General features: G+C 29.1%; 1 protein-coding gene across 4 annotated transcripts in view; it reads right to left on the reverse strand.

The window, feature by feature from the left end:
* The window catches only part of stj (voltage-dependent calcium channel subunit straightjacket), a 230930-nt gene that overhangs the window by 93944 nt on the left and 118852 nt on the right, over positions 1–18134 (reverse strand). For all 4 annotated transcript variants that reach the window (XM_075360777.1, XM_075360775.1, XM_075360776.1 and 1 more), the window contains 3 exons: positions 17042–17146; positions 7641–7712; positions 2776–2929 (listed from right to left, as the gene is read on the reverse strand). In XM_075360777.1, the coding sequence (XP_075216892.1) occupies positions 2776–2929; positions 7641–7712; positions 17042–17146 (331 nt within the window). The remainder of the gene's footprint in view (positions 1–2775; positions 2930–7640; positions 7713–17041; positions 17147–18134) is intronic.

An 18134-nucleotide genomic window follows, 5' to 3' on the forward strand; every position in this document is an offset into this window, starting at 1 on the left:
ACTTCCAATAACTAGTTTTTGTGTTATCCAGCATCTTCAGTTAGTATTAAATTCTATATCTATTACATTAAAACATATTCAAAAATTTACATTTGTGCTTATTATATTATTCATAATTTCAAAGTATAAAACAAAATTTAAAATAAAATGAAAAAATAATTAAAAGAATATGTTTTAATGTAACAGATATAGAATTTAATAACAACTGAAGATGTGGGATATCACAAAAAATAGTTTGGAAATTAATATTGTAAGTTATTACTGAGTTTTGGAGGGTTATATTTCATGTAATATTAAATATATACATATATATTACTTTACTGGGGAATATGGCTAGAACAAAGAGGAAAGTATGGTGATGTGATGATATGTCAAAAATTGGGTATCATGTTTTTTGTTCTTTACGTTTTATGGTCCACCTAGTTCATCTGGACCAAAAAAAAAACAAACCGTAAGAAACAATGTGCATAGATATGTGTGCGTGTGTCACATTGCTTTTGGCCTTATACAAACCAAAAGTAACTTCTCAACTTTTTCTTTTAAAAACATTACAAACTAAATAAACAAAACTAATTTTTTTTATATTTAGATTAAATTTCACTCAAAACATGATTTACTGAATTAGGTTTTGGAAATAATATCTTTTAAATCCTGATCTCTGAAACGTTAACTAGGCTCTTTTTAACACATTTTGCACAGTTAAAACTAATCTTTCTTCCAGTATTGCTGCTATTTCAGCTCAAATGTTGTTTTTAGCTCTTCTAAATTTTGTGACTTATTTACATAAATCTTTTCTTTCAAATAGCCCCAAAGAAAAATCCTGAAGCCAGAAAAAAGTCCAATGACCTTGGAGGTCAACAAAAATTTAAATTTCTCAAAATTATTTCAATTTCCAAATTTTGACTTAAGGAACACCACTGTATCTCTGCTGGTATGAGCTGTGGCTCCATATTGCTGGAACCAGGCCTGTTTAATCATTAGAAAACTAAATGATCACAAATGAGGTTTGATTTCGTCCTGCCATCATAAGTTTTCAATTGCCTACTATTTGTTTCTGTTTTTATTTTTTGAAATATATTGTAATCAAGAAAATGGGAAAACCATTCAAATTCTGTAGACATTTTGTCAACTGGGACTTTTATTTCATTGTCTTTTTCAAAGTTCAGTAAATCTGGTTGATTATCTATTTCAATCCATTCTGAATGAGATGAATTTTGGAAGTTAGGTCTAACTGCTAAATCAGCTAATACAGGTAAATTATGAGGCTTAGGGTTATTGTCATTATCATTAGATAAAACACTCATATTTGAAATACATGGATAACTCATGTTATTTTCAACACTACTGTCAGTGGAAAATCTGTCGTCAGATGAATCATCTACTTCTGAACCATAATTCAAACTATCATGCAACTCGAGTACCGATAAATGATCTGAAGCCATTATGTTATTATAAACATACAAATCACTTTTCAATCAGCAAAACAATTCACAAAACTGCAATACTTCACCCATTAAAAATATACAGTGAACACATGCAAAAACAAAAATGCATAACCTTACACAGATACGGATAGCCAAACAAACAAAACAAGCAACAGCAAAATCAGCTGGCAGGTCACAAAAACTCATAAAGATTGAAGATTGTAATAACTGCTGCTGCTAGAAGTGACAAAAATTGAAACTAACATTGTGCCAAATATAAATAATAGATTCCTCTGGACGTAAAACATACGATGGATTCAGCACATAAACTGGAACTGTGAGAACATGTAAGATGTCCACAGGATGTACTGAGTCAGTCAGATATACCAAGAAGACTGTTACAAAGAGGTCTGATATGGTGGTGGGGGGGGGTGCTACTGTATAACAATTTTCTAAAATATCTACTTCTTAATATTTTTTACTAATTTCTTATATTTTAAAATGACTTTCAATATTAATCAATGAGTGATTTTCAATCATATGCTCTGTCAGAACTAATAAAGCATGATAAAAAATGTGATCTATTTTTAACTGATATATTATTTTTACCATATTGCAGAAATAGTATTACCATTTTTAAAGATATTAAAGTGTTCTGGAAATGTGTTCTTGAATAATCTGGTGTCTTTTCATTTATATATAAAATCAATCTTTTCAAATAATCTAAACACAGCAACTTTTGTATGCAATTGATTATCATTATCAACATAGTAAATTAACAACATACAGAAATAAATAGCAAAATTTACCTATTAAGAGGTAACTTTTGATCCTTATATCATCTTCAGTCTTGATTTGTTTTAAATTAAATATTTGATTAGTATACAGATTACAGTTACAATAATTTCTGTTTTAATGCTAACTTGTCCAGAAAGCACAAATAACCAAGCAGAAATTAATCAAAGACAAATAAGTATCTTGACCTTATCATCACAAGAAAGCCAACATTTTATTCTAGAATTTAATCTTACAAATCATTGTGCAGTTGCAATAAAATATAAACAGTAAATTGTCTTCAAATGTGAGCATATTTTTATTTCTTAATCAAAGTACTTAAAAGTATAATCCTGAATATTTAATTGTTTACAATTATTGAAAATAGTCATGTATCATCACAATATCAATAAAAGTTAATAATTTAAAAACATGAATACATACACTTTATTATAATATTTAAATAAATCTAAAAGACTGTAGCTAATAAGATCTATTAATTAAAAATCTAACTAAATAAAGTGGCGATTAATAAACAAACTTTAAAAATAAGATTATTTTAAATAATAAATCATACCTTGTAAGTTTGCTTTCACATGAAGCCTTCTTATTTCTTGTTGAGCAGAAACTCTATACAATTCCATTTGATTTGGAAGTACAAGAACTAATGTGAAAGGGGTGTCTTTAATAGGCCGATAAAAATAATAGCGTTTGCCAGTTCCAGCCCTCCTCTAAAATACAGAAAAAATATAATACCACAAATGAAAAATAATAACAAAACAGTAGTTTTACATCTACAAACAATTAGTAATTGAGACCATTTAAAATCTATGAAATAAATTTGTTAATTTGCAATTTACATTTTTTTTTTCTTTGAAATAGAATATTTTATTAATAGGTTTATTACTAAATAACACATTTAGTAATATCTAAACAAATAAATAAAATAATATTAACAAAGATTTAACATTATTACAACTAATGTCAGCAGTAATAAAAAAACATCATTAAACATAGAGTATTATACTAAATTGTTGTTGAAATAAGACAAATTCTAAAAAAAGTTTAGATAATTAATAAATTACAATTATAAAATATTAATATTTTTTTAACCAATGCAGGTTGTTTAATAATCTAAATGGGTGTCTAGATTTTTACTTTTTATAAAAATTTTGAGCATTTTCTTAATACTTTCTAAGAAAGTAGTAAGTCTTTAATAGCAAAATCATTGCAAATTACCTCTAATTGATAATACCCAGAGATGAATAAATACCTTACTGAAGTAATAATATTCTGATAAAAAATAATAGCCTGATTATTAAACAATTCAGTTACGCTACTTCACATCATTAACTGTTTGTTAGGAATGTGTATGCTACTCCACCCTCTTTAATGATATCATATTACAAAATGTCCTGCCAGTTACTTTGTTAGCATACATCTTTGGTAGTACAGTTGAAACTTACCAGATATTTCTTTGCGATCTCATGATGCAATATAAACTTTTAATAATATTAAATTTTGTTTAATCTGTAATTAATATATTTTCATTTGTATTACTGCACATACAAATACTGTGTTTATAAATTACACAATGTTTCATATCTGGATTCTGGATGAGATAGTAAACTATTCTGACAAAAGCAGTCTCTTATGGGTTGATCTTCTCCTTCCTCTATTCTTTTCATTTTTTACCCTTCAACTCATCCTTTTTCGATAGTTTCAGAGGAATAATATCAGCCATCATCTTGGCTGTGTTTGAGACACCACCTAACTACAATTATGGCAGCTGCTCCTTCAGGAGGGCTCAGAAGTTAAGACCATAAAGTTCTAATCACTTCATATTAAGCATTCCTCAATATAATATTACAACAAAATACTCAAGAACCATTTACAAGAAACAAAAATCTATAACTAAAGGTAAATTCTGTCATTAAATAATCATTAGTGGATATGAAGACAGAATAAATAAAAATGAATACACATACAGAAATAGAACACTCAAAATATGTAAAATAAAGCAAAATTAATTTTTTTAACTTTTTTTTTAATTTTGTTCCTACTAAGATAAAGTAATAAATGAACATTTTTTCTTTAATAAACAAAATCTTACATGTACTCACTTACACAGATTCACAAAGAATGCACCAAACTTTCAGTTCATGTTCTATGTCAAAATTGAAGAGAAAGTTAAAATATAAACATAGTTTTGGAAACACTTCATTAGATAGTGTCAAAAAACAAAAAAATTGGGGTTGAAAAACCACTATTATCTTTTGATTTACCCTAGATTTCTTGAAAACAATTGTTAGGTCCAGAACTATATTTTTACAGTTCTGGATTTTTTTTTTTAATCTTCCAAATTTCATATAAAACCACTAGACTTACTCCATAATTCAATCCAAGAATTAGTCTGGTTTAATTTTACTAAATGCACAAAAATCAAGGTGAAATCTTTCACCAGCCAACACTCACTAATGAAGTATTTCCAAACCTATATTTATTCGAGCTTTCTTCTTTACTTTTACTAGTAGAACAGGTCCTTATATTTGTTACATTATTCATAAATCACCCTGAATATCTAAAAACTAAAAAAATACAATCTTAGTGTGAACAGTTCAACTGAAAATCAAAAAGCTTAGCTTATAATATAGTCAATTATCTTAGATTTCTCTACAAAATCTGATTTAACTTCCAAATTGACTTTTTATTCTATTCAACAAGTATGGCAATCATCATCATAGACTTGAGAAAAAACTTCTCCCTGAATTTATTCAAAAATAGAATATCAGCAGAAACAAAAAAGTAGTTATCATGAAAAGGAACAATGTACATAACTTACTGCCACCCACTGTCAGTATAAAAATTACAACTACATGTAGTGCATTAATCTGTAAATATCACCAAAAAAAAACATACTATTACTATTTAGTTCTAAATTAATTTAAATTCTTCAGCTTGTATTTCACGTGTATTTCTCCAATCCAAAGAAAAAAATCAATAGTTAATAAACAAAAACAAACTTTTAACTAATTTTAAAAAAGGCTAAGTAATATTGTAAGAAACTCTTTACACAGAGTGTATCATGAAGTTCTCTCAGGACTTTCATACCATATGCTACTCATGAAAATAATGGAAAAAGTTCATATAAACATATGACCTAAAATGCTTTATTTGTAAGTATGGCTAGTGAAAGATTTCACTCGGGTTTCAGCTACCCCGATGAAATAAGGTTGTAATGAAATTTTTATGACATTATTGAAAAGGCAAAATTAGTGATTTCTTATAGTATTTTACCTGAAAAATTGAATAAAATAGGTCCCAGAACCACATATGCAGTATTTTATGAGAAATCTGGGGTGAAAACCAATAAATTTAGGTAAAAATCTCTGTTTTTTTCTTTTATATACTGTAACTTTGTTAAAAGGGAAATAAATAGATAGTACCTTTAAACAAGACTTGTAGAGATTTTATTTCTGAATAAAATGGTGTAAAATAAGTTGAATAAATGAAAGAAAAGTTAGAAAAATTCAAATTTTATTTAGAAACAGTATACTTCTACATTTATCAGAAAAGTACTATTTAATGTAAACAAAAACCAAATTACTTTTTGATTATGTGAAAAATTTGTAAAAACCAAACTCACAGTTAATAACTGCTGTTAAAAATTTTTTAATGTAATAAATTATTTGAAAAATTATTATCTCAAAGTTGGTAATAAAATAACAAAAACTGGTTATAAATGCGCAATACTGCATTAGTATTTAAATTATTCTGTAAGGTACATTAAATATATTGGGTACTGTGAACTGTGTTGTCACTAGCAAAGATTTTCTGTGAATTTTAGTTTGAATGTGATTGGTTACCATTTAAGTAAAGCTGCAGTTGTTTACAACAGTTGAATATGCTGATATGGTATTCAATTTAGGCCTGTGTGATAATGCTACAGATGCTGAAGTAGAATATGAGATACATTTTCTGAGTGCAGGATTTCAGATCCCAAAACAATTAGTGTGACTTTTGTAATCTTTAGGAAGCAGGTTCACTGTCTAGTATTTATACCAGCTATAAAAAGCTGTCCAACACGACACTTATTGATGCATTTCAGCACAGTCCGAGTGTCAATACACGTCTTTCTAAGCAGATCCCATTTCGATGGTTTGGAGGATAATTAAACAAAACAAGTTATATCCTTATCATAAACAGCAAAGTTCAACATCTACATCCAAGAAACAGTCTGCTTCGCTTGGAGTTCTGCAACTGGTGGAAAACAAATCGACAACTTTACAAGCAAATTTCACTCAAGATGACGTCAACAACTTCCACAATGAACATACATGGGCAGAAGTAAATCCTCATGCAACAGTGGAAGGCTATTTTCAACACTGATTTAGCATCAATGTATGGTGCAACCTTCCTCAAAATCAGCTGTTTGAACTGCTCGTATTACCTGGCCACTTAAATGCTGAGGTCTACTTGCACTTTCTTAAAAAAAATTGCTGCAGCTGCTTGAAGATGATCTCTAGCGGTGAGATGCAAAGTATATTTCCAGCATGATGTATGCCTCCCCACTTCTCTTGCCTTGTTTCAACTCACGTAAATCATCATTTTTGTGAGAAATGGATTGGTTGTGGAGGTCCATATTCCTGCTAAGGTGTTAGATCATCTGATCTAACACCTTTAGATTTTTGCATCTGGGGATGGATTAAATATATTGTACACAAAACAAAAATATATTCTCATGAGGAATTAACTGTCTGCATAATGGATGCATCTGAGCAACATAAGGACAGCTCTGAAGAACTAAAAAGAACAACAAAAGCAGTTCAGAAGTGTGCCAAGAAATTTGTTTAAAATAGCAGGCTCATTTCTGAACATATTGTTAACTAGTAGGTATAATGCACTTTGGTCTAGTGTACTGTTTCTAAATAAAATTAAATTTTTTCTAACTTATCTTTGTTTTAGTCAACTTATCTTAGACCATTTTGTTCAGAATTAAATTCTCTAAAAATTTAATTTAAAAATTTTATGTTTATTACTCTGTTAACAAAAGTATTGTATGTCAAACATAAAAAACAGGATTTTTTACCTCAATCTATTTGTTTTCAACCCTGATTTCTCAAAAACTACTAGATATGGTTCTGGGACATATTTTATTCATTTTTTCAGGTCTAAAACCATAAGAAATCACTAATTTTGCCCCTTAATTAATGTCCTAAAAATTTCAGTAAGATCTCATCTCACAGAGTAGCTGAAATCTAAGCAAAATCATTCACTAGCCATAAGTCACAAATGAAGTATTTTAGGACATATGAACTTTATCCATTATTTTCAAGAGTAGAATAGGTTATGAAAGTCCCAGGAGAACTTCACAATATCATAAATATAGACTATAAGCACTCTAAAATACATAATCATTATAGATTGTTTGTAAATACATACCATCCCATCAAAATGATATTTAACTTTTAGAGTCATCTGATCACTCTTTTGCATTATAATATCATGACGTAGCTGTAACAAAAAACATAAGTAAATATTAAAAAAAAAAAATACTAAATAAAAGATTATAAAAAAATAAAAAATAAACTGTAATTTATTAATAATTGCCAATCAAAATTTAACTAAAATAAAGTATATTTGATTTCCAGATTTCGATCCCATACTATACCTTGCAAAGGAATTTAGGTCCTTCTTCAGGGAAAGCCTTATCAGGAAAGGGCTAGCAACACCAAAGGAGCCCTTAACAAGAACAAACTACGTAAAATTATGAGTTCTAGCTGAATTAAACACTGTATGTGCAGTATTTTTTGTATAATAAAAAACATGTTTTTTAGCGAAGAGAAAAGAAAAAATTTGAGATGTGGATATGGAGAAAGATGGTGTGATTAAGACAAGTAAATAGAGTATGAAATAGGCATTTAGTAGGATTGCTGAGACCACTGTATTCCTATACATGAAAAAGGAATTGGATTTAAGACTAGAGAGAAAAAATTATTAACATGAGCTTTGAAGGAACAATTTAAGAGAAAGAAGGAGGGAAAAGATTAAGCTAATAGACAAAAAAGTAAAGAAAGAGAAAGAAGAGTACAAATGAGCTGAAGAGCAGATATAGGGCAGGAAAACTACAGCCAATAGTGGTGTTAAGGGACCAAAATGTGAGCAGAACACATGATCATTTTGAGAAAATATGTATATTAGTTACTGCTGTGTAGAGTTCTAATAAATCTGTAATGTATGCATTTAATCCAAAAAAATACAGTGCTAACTCTTATCAATAAATTTTGTTTCAGATTTTATATTCTTCAGTAAATATTGGTAAATAAAAATCCAGATACACCATTGTAAATATTTGCTAATATATACCTCATTATTTAATCAGAGCTTCTGGCAGTATTAAAAAAAATGCAAGGATGATAAAGCCCCAAGTACAGACAGAAAATTTAACAAATTTTTAAACAATGCAACTGAAAGTTATCTTGAAAAATTATTGCGCATGAATAACACAAAATATACCATACAGTTATGCCAGAAAATTTTTAAATTAAAAATTGGTTTTAAAATTTTAAAACTAATAAATAATAAATTCACTATTTTCAAGAAGGGTAACTTCAGTGAGCTATTATGTACTGTAAATACTTATATAATGAAAGTATTTATATAACTGTTATAGAGATATAAATCACTCAAAGAACATTTTAAAGGAAAGTATTCTTAAGTAAGGCAGCTATAAATTATTTAATAATATTGTAAAAAATCCAAATATTTCCCTTGATGTAAAAGTACAGATACTTAATGTGATATCGAGATAAACTCAGTTGTGATCCTCAAGTTTGAGATCATATAACGCTTAGTTAAGAGGAAAAAGTACTCAGTTTTTCAGAAGGAAAATTTTTAACTTGCCTTCGAATTTACTAGATTATAGCTTTTATGTTGAAACAAAGATGTGGCCTACTTTGTTTTCTCTATGAAACTGCATTTTAAGTACATTCTAATGCATCATGGCTTGCCAGCAAAAAGATAACTGAAAGTAGTTTTAGATGATATGATAAAGATGTATATTGGGTTAAATACTGGAAACACTTGAGCAGAATATATTGAGTACTTTTCATTTGAAAATTTTAAATTGAAAAGGTTCTGGATGCTATAAAAATAAAATTTGAAAGTTATATATTTATAAGTGTATATATCTACAGAAAAACAATAGTCAAAGCAGTTGATATATAAAAATAGTTCATAAAAAATAAAAATAAAAACAGAGTTCAACAAATAATAGTACTAAAATGGTACAAAAAATTATATTTACATTTATTAACTAAAGTAAAGGTATTTACGGCAAATAACTTTTTTGAATTTGGTGCCAGCCAACACAAATTAAAAATAAAGTTAATACCTCAATCAATCACTAGGTGGCTAAATGGAATTCCCACAAGTAATATTGAATTTCAAGAGCATATAAGAAAGAGCTTCTCATAATCATATTTCATCTTGAGTTTGCTAATGCATATATACTTTGTGATAAAATATGTACCCAAGCATCTATAAAGTGCCAGCCTCTGTGGCACAAGTGGTAGAATCTTGGCCTTTCATTCGGAGGTCCTGGGTTCGAATCCCAGTCAGACATGGCACTTTCACATGCTATAAAAATTCATCTCATCCTCTGAAGCAATACCTACCATACGGTGGTATCGGAGGTAAAAAAAATAAAAGCAGTCTTATATCATATTTTTGTATGTCACATTTTACTGTTGTATTATATTTTTGTGGATCTCATTTTCTTGTAGTAAAACTTCTATTACCAATTTTGCATTGTTTGGCGAGATCGGCTGCACATGGAAAAATGTAACAGCCGATCTGTCAGAGCAAGCGGAAATCAATCCAGATTTGTTGAGCCGTGTTATCACTGGTGATGAAGGTTGGTTTTTCAATACAATCCAGAGACAAAACGCTAAAGTTCGCAATGGTGCTCAAAGGGATCACCCAGACCAAAAATAGCTCGCATGTCAAAGTCAAAAGTGAAATGTATGCTTGTGTGCTTCTTCGATTCCAAGGGAATTGTTCATAAAGAGTGGGTGCCTCCTGGACAAAGAGTTAACCAATATTTCTACAAAGAAATTTTAGAAAGACTTCGTAAATGAGTTCTTCGTGTCCGTGCCAACATTGCTAATAATTGTATTCTGCATCACGATAATGCGCCATCCCATACTGCTCTGTCAGTACAGCAATTTTTAACCTCAAAACAAATTTCAGTACTACCACTGCCACCTTATTCACCAGATATCGCTCCGTGCGACTTTTTTCTATTTCCAAGAGTCAAAATGGCGGTCAAGGGACACCATTTTCAAACAACACAAGATGTCCAAAAAGCTGTGACGAGGCTCTTGGAGGATATTACAGAAGATGAGTTCCAGAAATGTTACCTTCAATGGTAGAAGCGCTGGAATAAGTGTGTGCAATCAGAGGGGAACTACTTTGAAGGAGACAACACAAACATGACTAAAACAGTAAGCAACATTTTTTTTCACATCAGTCTCATTACTTTATTGTCGCACCTCGTATATATATATACATTTTTTTTTTTATACACATTCTATTTAACATATTAGATTATAACTATAATATATTATATTTAATATATCTGTATTACTATAAATTAAAATATGGGAAGGCCTACTAAATGCCCTGCTCAAATTAGACAGCAACATTTAAAGGAAAGTTGCCAAGAAAGGAATGATTGTTTAAGGAAAAATAGAAAAAGAATTGCCATGAATATTTCCACAGAGACTTCTCAACAACGAGGACATAGACTCTCACAAATGATAATGTACAACAGTTGATTCTTACCGAATGAAAATCTAGAGAGTCATGCTCATCGTGTCAGTTTAACACAAAAATGTTTATCAAATGAAGTGTAAGAGCAATGTTCTAACCCCCTCGGCTAGATATACGAGGAAGGAGAGAGTTACTGGAAGGTGTACTCATAAAATTTGATGACGAGACTACTGGTCTTAGAATGAAAGATTTGATATTGAATAGCCATTTAACCAGTTTGTACAACATTCCAAGCGACAAAGGGATGTAGAGATGTCAAACGCAAGATGCTACCTCTAATAATAAGCTGGGTTGTAACTGTTCACAAACTACAGGGTACAATTCTTGATAGGGCAGTGATAGACCTCAGCAAGAAATATTTTGCCAAGGAGCAGATTTATTAGCCGAGTTAAAACTTTAGAGGGCATTCCCTTGTCTGGCTTGGACCCAAATAAGTTAAATAATTAAACAGAACAGATGATGAGAAAGCTCTGACAGAAACGATGAGGTTGTGTAATTTATCCATTTTATAGATATCATTATTGCAAGGAAACATTTGGACAAGGTTTGCAAGTTCCCAGTTAAAAAAAGTGTTTTTAATAACTGTAGAATATTATTTATTGCAAAATTATAATATTTAACTCGCTTCATACAGGATGATGTTGGTTGGGAGCTTGCTGTATTTATTTAATAATATTACAAAATTATAATTTATTACTGCATAACAAAAATACAAATATTTATTATAATTTTGCAATTAAGGATAATACACTTTTTCACCATTTTATATAAATATTAAATGTAAGTTTACGTTGTACTTTTCATTTTATAAAATTGTATTTCATTAATAACTTCTGATATTATTTCTTCTTTTTTTTTTTTTATTGTTATTATTGAATTATTTATTGTAAAAGTTTTTTTTCCAATCAGAGATAATAAATCAATATATTTAAATTTAAAAAAGTTAAAAAAAGAAAAAAAAGGAGATGAAATCGGATTTTAACCGATGTGCCTTCCCTTGTAAGATCCAAATATTTCATTAATTAAAATTTAATTAGCTATAACTCTGTAACCAATGAAAATAAGTACCACTTATGATATATCATTGAAAAGCTCTCAATGATATATCATGTATTACTGCAGTTAACAAAAGTCCAAAATCCAATTTTTGTTTTGGTTTTGGGCTTTTTTGGACACTTTTGGTCCAGTCAATTGCAATCAAAAAGAGAGGTGCACAACTAGATGTTACAACAGTCCTAAATCCAAAATTTCAACATCCTGTAGCTAATCGTTTTACAGTTATTCAAGATACATACATACATACATACATACATTTGTACGTACATACAGACGTCATGCCGAAACTAGTCAAAATGGATTCAGGGATGATCAAAATGCATATTTCCATTGAAATCTGAAACCTTTTGTGATCATAATACTTCCTTTAGTTTGTACAAGGAAGTAAAAAGGAATGATTGTTTAACAAAGAAATGCCATGAATATTTTTATGGAGACTAAACAACAATAATATAGATTGTTATTACTATCCTAATCATACAGGGACACATAGTAATCATGCAACACCATAGTACTGGTGCAAGCAGTCATCAGCTAAGGGTGTCAAGCCATTGATTTTTTTTGTATTTTTCCTAAGATTATCATTGGATTTTGTTAAAATTTGTATGGGACCATTCAGAAAGTATACTTTTCAATTACAAAAAAAATCTGCATAACATACATTAAAAATAAATACAGTCGAATTGATAACCACCTCCTTTTTTGAAGTTGGTTAAAATTTAAGAATGGTAATATTAATAGCAATCAACAATTTGAATTAGTACAGTGGATATTCAAAGCTAGAGTTGAATTATTATACTTAAATAATTTTTATTTTAACAGTAATGTAATTAAATATTCATTACATAATAGCAGGGAAATCTTTAGGTGTGGTTGGTTAATTTCAATGCAGCTCCCTCATTTTAAATGAAGTTAAAAGTTTTCTAAATAAATAATTTTAACTAGAGATGAACTAACTGAGTACTTTAATAGTAAAAGCTAGTGAAAGTTAACTTTGTATTGTAAACATGCCTAAAATAAAAATTTAGATAAACAGTTAAAGGATTCAACTACTGATTATTTTGTTTTTCACCTTTTGTTTATCTCTATTGTTAATTTCTTGTTTTGTATTAACATAAATCTCACTAATTGGTTTTTGTTGTTAATTCTTGAATTTAGTCTATTTTATAACAACCGAACCTCATTACAAAAACCTCAATTTTATAAATTTTTTACAGCACAGTGACATTTTAATAAAAATGTGTGTAAATTTATCTCTATTTAACATATATATACTTCTGTAACAAAATGGTGACATATTGCATATTAACATAATGCAGTATGTAGTAACATACAGTAATTTTTTATTAAATCTTTTTTAATAATAATGATATTAAATTTAGTATTCTGGATCTCTACAAAAATGAGTTTAAGGTAGTTACTCTTTTGATTTCTTTACCTGTATACAAACACAAAGTATTCTTGACAACAGTCAAGAATGACAGGTTATTTTTATTGAACTGATAAAACGAAAATTCCCAAGATTCTCTTATAACCCATTAACAAAAAAATTCTTACAAAAGATTTAAGCACGTGTTCTGCAGTTACTGTCTGCCTACACATTAAAGTAACAGAATTTCCCGAAATCCATTAACTAATGCAGAGCACTAGAATTACTGTACACACTTTTATTCATTTATTTAAATGACACATTTATCTACAGTACATAGACATAACAAATAGAATTCTTAGAAAACATTTAATACATACTCCCTCTACTGTTTAATCCATACATACTGTTCAGCAATAATTTTTCTTGGGATTAATTCAGTTGGTCTATCTTTGGACTGCATTATTCATGTTATGCAGCAGTTTATTTAGTGTGCCATATATAATGTTAAAATGGAAAGGCCTTAGTGTTTCGGAAAAAATTAGCGTTATACACAAAGTTGACAAAGGTGCTAAAAAAAAAAAGATAGCGTGAAAAAATTTGGAACCCCACAAAGTTCAATATCAATAATTTTAAAAAATCAGGACATGATACTACAATAACTATATCAGAATAAAGAAAATCTAATGAGGGTGAAATTAAAAGGTAGCACCACATATGATGATATCGACGAACCCATTTTAAAATGGATGACAGTGATACATGAAATGTCCAGGACATTAATTAAAGAAAAAACCCTGGAATTTGGAAAAGCTCCATTTAACAAATTTTTTTTCAGAATTTTTGATTTTGTTGTATAGAGGTTCGACTATATTACTGTTCATGATTACAATTCCTCAGTTCACATTTCATTTAGTTTTTAATTTTAAAATATTTAGTTTATTTCTGTTAATTTTAAGAATTAAAACTTAGCATTTTGTGATCATTTTACTTTTTTATTTATATTTTATAATCTTCATAATAAAAATTGAAACTGTTTATTTATGCTCATGTTACAATAAGTTCAGAATTCAGTTAATTATATTTTTTCATACCAATAATTATTAGTTGCTTTTTATTAGCCTTTGACTATAGCAAAACAAAAAAATGAGGTTGTGTTTCACATGTGCGGTGCATTTTCAAGATTTTCTCAGTACCTGCTGCAGGTTACTGACTTGGTTCTTTCCCAGAATTATTTATTATGTTCCATTTAAGGTTTTAAGCCATAAATGTCACAAACTTTTGAAATTTTTTATTTTATTATTCTTTTCTTATTTTTTTTAACCTTGGGGACTTATTTAAATTTTTATTTTATACATGTAATCAATTTATTTTCATAACTATTCTTCAAGTGTTCAGTTTTTCTGACATATCACAGCAATTTATTTTTACTGTTGCTCAACAAACTACTTTGTCTGTTTTTTGATTTTTGGTCACTATCATTTATAATTTTTTATTTACCTATATAATCTTTTTACTAATTTTGGTTTTTGATTATAAAATTGATCATAATAGATTTTATTTTTATTGTCCATTTTATAACTAATAAACTATTAAGGAAGTTTTTGTTTTTGTATTATTATGAATAAGACAAAAAAGTTAGTTTTTTTTTGACAATTTGCAACTCCTTTGATGGTCAGTCCACTAGCAGTACAGTCTGTTCTATTGTTTTAATTAAAGTTTTTAAACAAAATTTATTTAAATTTTTCTTCTTGTATATATAATGTAGTGTGATATAAGATGTTTTACAAAAAATTGTTAAAATAAGACTTATTATTGTTGCTGTTGTTGTAATAGCTGATGTTCTTGATGTTCTTTAAAACACAAAAATGTCAATATAACCCCTTGATGCAAATTATTTTGTACCAAGTTTTTAATTTATTAAGTACACATAATTTACATTTAAAAAATTTCATAACCTTCATGTTATGTTAAAAAAATTAAAATGTATTTACTATATAAAATAAAAATTAAGGACTGATATATACAAAAAAATTTTAAATAAAAAAAAAATATATATATATACTGTACAGAAAAAAGAATATCGAGCTAACTATTTAATATCTCTTAACTTTAAATTACAGAAATAAAATGAAAGAGTAACTCTTTAACAGTTTTTTCCTAACATGATTCAATACGAGCACCTTTTGTAGCACACACTCAACCTATAGGAGAGTTTGTCCCATACTTCAACCAGTATGTCTGGAATAATGAAAGCGACAGCTTCAATCCTGTATTTTAAATCACGTAGATTAGTAGGTAGTGGAGGCATGTACATAAGATCCTTTATAAAACCCCAAAGAAAAATATCACATGCGGTCACAGATGGGTGACCTTGGAGACCACTTCAAACAACCTCTGTCATTGGGTGTATGCCAACCAATCCAGCAACTGGGGAAAGCACCATTTAACCGATCCTGTATATAGTTTAGCCAGTGAGGAGGTGCAGCATCTTGCATCCAAATCGAATTCTTCTGTTCATCTTGCAGTTAAAGAAAGAGCCACATACATATCCAAAACATTTAATTCTGGGAGTCTCTTTCGCATTGTAAGAGTTCATGGGAATTTCCTGACCCCTAGGTATGGGCATTGTATGTTAACTTTTTCAGTAAGATGAAATGTCTCATCACTAAACACAATGCAATCAAAAGAGTCATCGCCTTCATGCTCCAACATTTCGACTGAAAAAATCAGCATGTGCAGTGTAATTGGTAGGCTTTAAAGCCTGTAATGGTGTAGATGGTTATGTAAGCATTTCCTTAAAACATTCTATCATCACCAGCATTGGTAGTTTGCAGCTTGCTTTCTTAACATATTTTTTTTTTTTTTATGAAAAGACAATAAAGACTCCCTGATATGTTTAACATTTCCTTCAGACATCCTTGGGCGTCCCGTATTCTTCCCTTTACACACACATCTAGACATTTCAAACCAATTATGCCATTGACAAATGTAACTGTTACTTGGAGGATCACAATCAAACTTTCTACAAAACACATTTTCAATTGTAACCACAGATTCATATTTAGCAAACTGTAAGTCGCAGGAGGTTTTCCGTTCAGGAGTTGCCATCTTTGGTAGTGACTCTGTCAAGCAGAAAGATGGAAAATCACTCTTCAGCCAACTAAAATTACTTGGAAAAATATGGTAAAAAGCTTAATAATGTGGCAGAGTACAGATGGTAGAAAACTGATCATGCCGTTTTTAAAGTTAATTAAGTTTTTTTTTTCACAATCTGATGTAATAATAATAATAATTAATATGAAATTGTTACTCATTTCATCCTGACACAACCATAATTCTTTTACTTCCTTTTCCTAGACTAACGTGAATAAAAGTTTTTTTTTATTTTAATACTTATTTGATTGGATGATTTTTAATAAATTCAAAGAATCTTTAAAAAAAATGTAGTTTCCAAAACACACAAAAAAAAGGTTGTTTAGCTAGATTTAGCTCCTCAAACACATAGTCAAAAACATCAGAATGAATTAACCTGGAGCAATTATATAATTGTTTTTAAAACTGTCTTAAAAATAAAATCACACACCTTTAAAAGTTCAGGGCTGAACTCCCTTGCATAGCTATTATCATCCATCAGCTCTAAATCAGTCATGTCAACACTATTATAGCTAGGTTTTAAAATGCCCTGAAACTGAACAAACACCATTTACAATAATAAAAAATTAATGTGTCAGTTAATTTAGTCATTAATTACATAAATAAATGAAAATATTAGAATGGCAATACACATAATGCTAATACATGATATTCCAATGAATAAACGGTGTGGTTTCAAAAAAATGAAATTCTATTAAGTCAGCATATTTCTTTCATTGAAAAGATAGTTAAATGTTTAGATAATGGAGAAAGAACACTTTCTGTATCTTTGGATCTAACTTTGGTCTGAATGAGTAAATTGGTATTTTCAGAGAAATTAAGAGCAGCTGGAGTTACAGATGTTGCAGTTAAAAGGTCTGATCTTAAAAAGCCAGGAACAATGGGCTGAGGTTAAAAATATATTGGTGTTACGGGTGAAATTATTAAACATTTAATAATTAGAACCATAGTTGGAGAAACATCTTTCTTTTAGTTGTTATATCATCTTCAGAATTGGTTTTTAATTGTAACTTATAACTTTAAAACAAAAAAGTTCTGATTTCTAATCATTAATGTAGTACAAGGTGCAGTTCAAACGTAAGGGCCAATGAGTTATAAATAGTAATTGACAACAATGATTGGTTTGCAAATGCACAGTAGCTTTAAGTGGTCTGTTGGTCATGTAACTGCCACATTGCCATCAGTTCATTATTATTTGCCTTTGTGAGACAGTGTGTTAAAATGAGTGCGGTAATAAAAAATCCTGCCAGTTGTGAAATTCAACCACTGATTAAATTCTAAATGCAAGATGACATAATGCTGCCAAAATTCACCATCAATTGTGGGAAACGTATGGGCCTACTGCAATGAGTGAAGGAAAAGTGAGGCAAAGGTGTCATGAACTTAAGAAATGCTGTTCAAATGTTCACGACAAACAGAGAAGTGGCAGGCCTAGTGTCTGGACTAACAATCTTGTTAAACGTGTGAATGCAAAACTGGAAGAAAACTGTCACTTTACAATTAGCAATCTTTATCTAAAATTT

Source organism: Lycorma delicatula, chromosome 3 (assembly GCF_047948215.1).
Source record: "Lycorma delicatula isolate Av1 chromosome 3, ASM4794821v1, whole genome shotgun sequence".
Classification (NCBI taxonomy): Eukaryota; Metazoa; Arthropoda; class Insecta; order Hemiptera; family Fulgoridae; genus Lycorma; species Lycorma delicatula.